Here is a 3,887-nt window from a genome sequence, read left to right as displayed (position 1 = left end):
TTGGCTTGGTGGGGGCTATTCCCGGGAACTCCGTGACATCCACAGTGGTAGCAATCATGACCTGGCAGAACCCTGAATCCCAGTTTGACTCAAAGATGCCAAGAAGGGTTGGGAATAGGAGCTCAGTTCCTAGTCGGGCCACGTCATCCTGGCCCCACTCAGCGCTGTCCTTGGGCAGGTTGCTGTCCACTCATTCCCTCTTGTATAAAATGGAGATGACATGAGTACCCGCTTCAGAGTCAAGGACTAAATGGGGTAGTGCAAGGGGCTTCGCACAGTGTTGCTGCAAGCATAGAATCCTGCAAGCTTCAGATGGCAGGTGTCTTGTCTCGTCTGTTTTACTCATGTAAACCCATGCCTGGCATATGCCTGGAACATGCTCTGTAAATACAGGGTTCATGTGTTGCCTCTGATGATTACTGTGGGAACGCTCAGAAAATGTGGGTTGTGGCCCGGACCCCACACTTACCAGTTCCTCCTGCACAGCCCCAATAAGCAACTTGTTTTCTTGGAATTTTCTCCTTCCATCCTATGAGTCAGTGCTAATCCACTGCCAGTGGCTGGTGTCTCCAGAGGGCCGACTTGGCATGAGAAACCCCTGTAGGGATTCCTTAGTTCTTAGCTACTCCATGAACCCCCTGTTCCTTTTGTGGCTTTTTGTGATTTCACTGTCTCCTCCCCACCGGTTTCAAGTTGCCTCAGGGAAGAACCTGTTGGGAGAAAAGAACCTGTGTCTTCCTGCCATCTTCCCACCTGGCTCCCTGATGCTGGCCCCTTTTCCCCCAGGCATAAGATGCGGACTGTCACTACCTAGGGAAGTTACTTACCACTGGGCCCCACCATGCCTCTCTTCCTGAGGAGGTGGTAATATTCTGTTGTCTCTTGGAAAAGAAGGAAACTGTGCTCTCCTTGACTTCATCTTTTTAATCTGGGGTTCCCTTAGCAGTTTCCAGCCAGACCTTTCTGTGTGGAAAGCCCCTACTTCTCACCTTCACATAAAATTCAAGGGGAGACTTAAAGCAACACTTTACAGCTTAAATGCCTATCAAGAGCTCAAAGGGCGGTTTCCAGGTAAAATTAGAAGAGACCTTGGGTGCATTTCTGCTCACCCCAGAGATGTTCTTCTAGAACTGTGGCTAGTCTGACACTAGCTGCTGTACTGCCGTCCATGCTGGCACTGCCTACCCAGAGTTGGCATCAGGCTCCCCAGGTTTAAAGGCACAGTCCTCAATGAGACTGCTCCCCACTTAAGATGCCAGCTGCATGTGGGGGTTCCCAGGGACACCACACTTCTAACCAACTGGCTACAAATCCAGGGGTTCCCATGACCCTTCTCAGATTCCAACTCAGAAAAGTCAGGAAAGCGCTGTATTGCATTTAAGACTACAGTTTTATTATAAAGGATACGAATCAGGAATAGCCAAATGAAGAGACATGTTGGGCAAGGTGAAATATTACAAGTGTTGTGGTATTCTTTTTGTTTTGTTTTGTTTTTTTGTCTGATATTCTGGAAACTGCCTCAGCTATCTCAGTTACCTGCTACCTCCTTCTACTTTTAAGCATTTCCTATGTGCTTAGAACTTTCATTATCTCATTTAATTTCTGCTACTGCCTTTTGAAATCTTTGATGTTATTATACCCATTTTTCAATGAGGCATTGAGGTAAAGAGGGGCGGTGACCACCTCAAAATGACGCAGCTAAACGATACCCCAGCTAGGATTTGAATCCGCTAACCAACTCTGGGTCAAAGATGGAGCCGCCTTTGAGGCTAAATTAGCCCCAAGCACAATTCGCGAGATGTTCCTTCTGGCTAGGAGACAGTTGTCTTTCCCTTACGAAGGCTGGCTGTCAGGAGATGGCTGCCCGTGTCTGTTACTTGGTGCATTACTGTGGCTTCAGAAGGGAAAGGACCTTGCCCAGGGGAGCCCCGTCGGGTTGCCCTGCTCCGTCCGGGCAGTATCCAGCCACTCCGTCAGGCCCATTCTGTGGACACCCCATCTGGGAATTAGGGAGAGGCAGAATGGAGAACTGGAAGGTGCTGGCTGTTTCGCTTTCCCTCCCAGGGTTGTCTGTTTCCGGTAGCCTGGAGCAGAAGGGGCTCTGAGCCAAATTCAGCTGGGCCAGTCCCTTCTGAGCCTCCTGGGGCCACGGCAGAGACTCATGGGGGACCGTGTAGAGAAACACTCCATGCTGGGCCTGACCTAACAGATGTTCCTTTATCACCTTTCCTCCCTTTCCAGGTGGTAGAAATGCTGTAGTAGGCATTTCTGCCACTGCTGGGCCCCCGGGACCTGCACAGGGTTAGGTCAGAAGCCAAACCTTGCAGTTTGGGAAATTAGCAGCACTTGTGGGATTCCCAAGAGACTTCCTGGTTCTCTTAGCCATGGCAGTGGTTCTCATTTGGGGGTGTTACTGCCACGTAGAGGGTATTTGCAAATGGGGGAGAGGAGTCACAATGACAGGATCCTGCTGGCATTTACCCAGTGAGGTCCAGGGATGCTAAACAAACATCCTGCAAGGAGCTGGAGGACAGTAAGGCACAAACGACAAAAAATACTCCTGCCCATGAGAGGCTCTGGGGAATGACCCATGTACTCCCCCTGCCCCCTGGTGCCTTGGAAAGCACCTTCCTGCCCAGTCCCCAGGCTGAATGAATGGGAACTAAAGAGCACGCCTCCCTCCCAACCTGTGACCAGTGGCAAGGCAGTATTTCCAGGTGAACGTGGGCTGGTGTGAGAGGAGCATCTGTCTTACACCCACTTGCTCTGATTCTTCATATATGGCTCTTGCTTCAGCTGGGCTCTTGTGGGTCAAGGAAGGCCTGGATTTGGGTGGTAAGGATTCACAGAGCAGAGGGAGGCCTCCTCCTTGCTGCCTGGCAAGCACTTCCCTGCAGCCCACCTTGCTCGGGGTTCCTCTCCCGGAGTTCGCCTCCCGCTTCTGTTCCTGCATCTCATCTTTTCCTCTGGGCTTTTTTTTGTTTCATTATGTTTTCTTCCCATGAAATGTGTTTAGAGGAGTCTAGCTCAGATGCCATGGCTGAACCCCTGTCTTCTTCTTGTTTTGCAGTCGGGAAGACGTCTCTGATCACACGGTTCATGTACGACAGCTTTGACAACACGTACCAGGTGAGGCCCTGGGTACNGTTTCCATTCCTCCTTTCTAGAGGTTCCTGGTAAATACTCAGTAATGGATTTTTCTCACCCTCATTTGGTTGAAAGGAAAAACACATCTCTCTGCTTAATCACGTGGAACTAAACTACCAGAAGATGACAGGAATATTGCTGAGCCATGAGCTGAGATAAAAAAAAGCTCCACAATGATTTGGCTGCTTACTTTTAATAAAATCCTGCCAGTGGAGCTGGGTCTTTGCCTTCAGGAAAAGCGCCGCTTGGCTGCAGTGGTGTCTCTGACTGTTGCTGGATGGGATGCGGGACAGTGTGACCTTGTGAACAGAGCTCTGTGGGGAGGACGGCCTTCTCAGAGGCTGCAGGGGCTGGCAGGAGGGCAGGAGGGACCTCAGGGGAGAGTCTCCTGTTCCTCCACCACGCCCGCCCCTGTCTGATCTGGTTGAATGCCACTGCCCCTCTCAGGCCTCCCCTTGGCTGCAGCTCAGCGGCACTGCCCAGTCAGGCGATGGCTCCAGCCGTTCTGCCACTCTTTGCAATGAGACTGAGAGAGTGACCAGGTGGATGGGCTGTGCATGCTCACTATTTCCAGGTTCTAGCACCTTCTACCCAGGGCAGTTGTTGAGGGTGGGATAAGGGGCAGCAGCCCGATAGAGGGGAGAAGAGCTTGGCACAGGGCAGCCCCTTTACCAGCTCCACTTCTTTATGAGATGCCAGGGCAGAGCCTGGGCAGCGGTGTGCAAGGGGCTCCTTTTTTT

General features: G+C 51.4%; 1 protein-coding gene across 1 annotated transcript in view; it reads left to right on the top strand.

The window, feature by feature from the left end:
• RAB6B (RAB6B, member RAS oncogene family) overlaps window positions 1–3,887 on the top strand; it is a 56,874-nt gene that overhangs the window by 29,147 nt on the left and 23,840 nt on the right. The window contains exon 2 of the mRNA XM_019654580.1: window positions 3,071–3,129. Within this exon, the coding sequence (XP_019510125.1) occupies window positions 3,071–3,129 (59 nt within the window). The remainder of the gene's footprint in view (window positions 1–3,070; window positions 3,130–3,887) is intronic.

Source organism: Hipposideros armiger, unplaced genomic scaffold (genome assembly GCF_001890085.2).
Source record: "Hipposideros armiger isolate ML-2016 unplaced genomic scaffold, ASM189008v1 scaffold_226, whole genome shotgun sequence".
NCBI lineage: Eukaryota > Metazoa > Chordata > Mammalia > Chiroptera > Hipposideridae > Hipposideros > Hipposideros armiger.
This window is presented reverse-complemented; position numbering and strand designations above follow the sequence as displayed.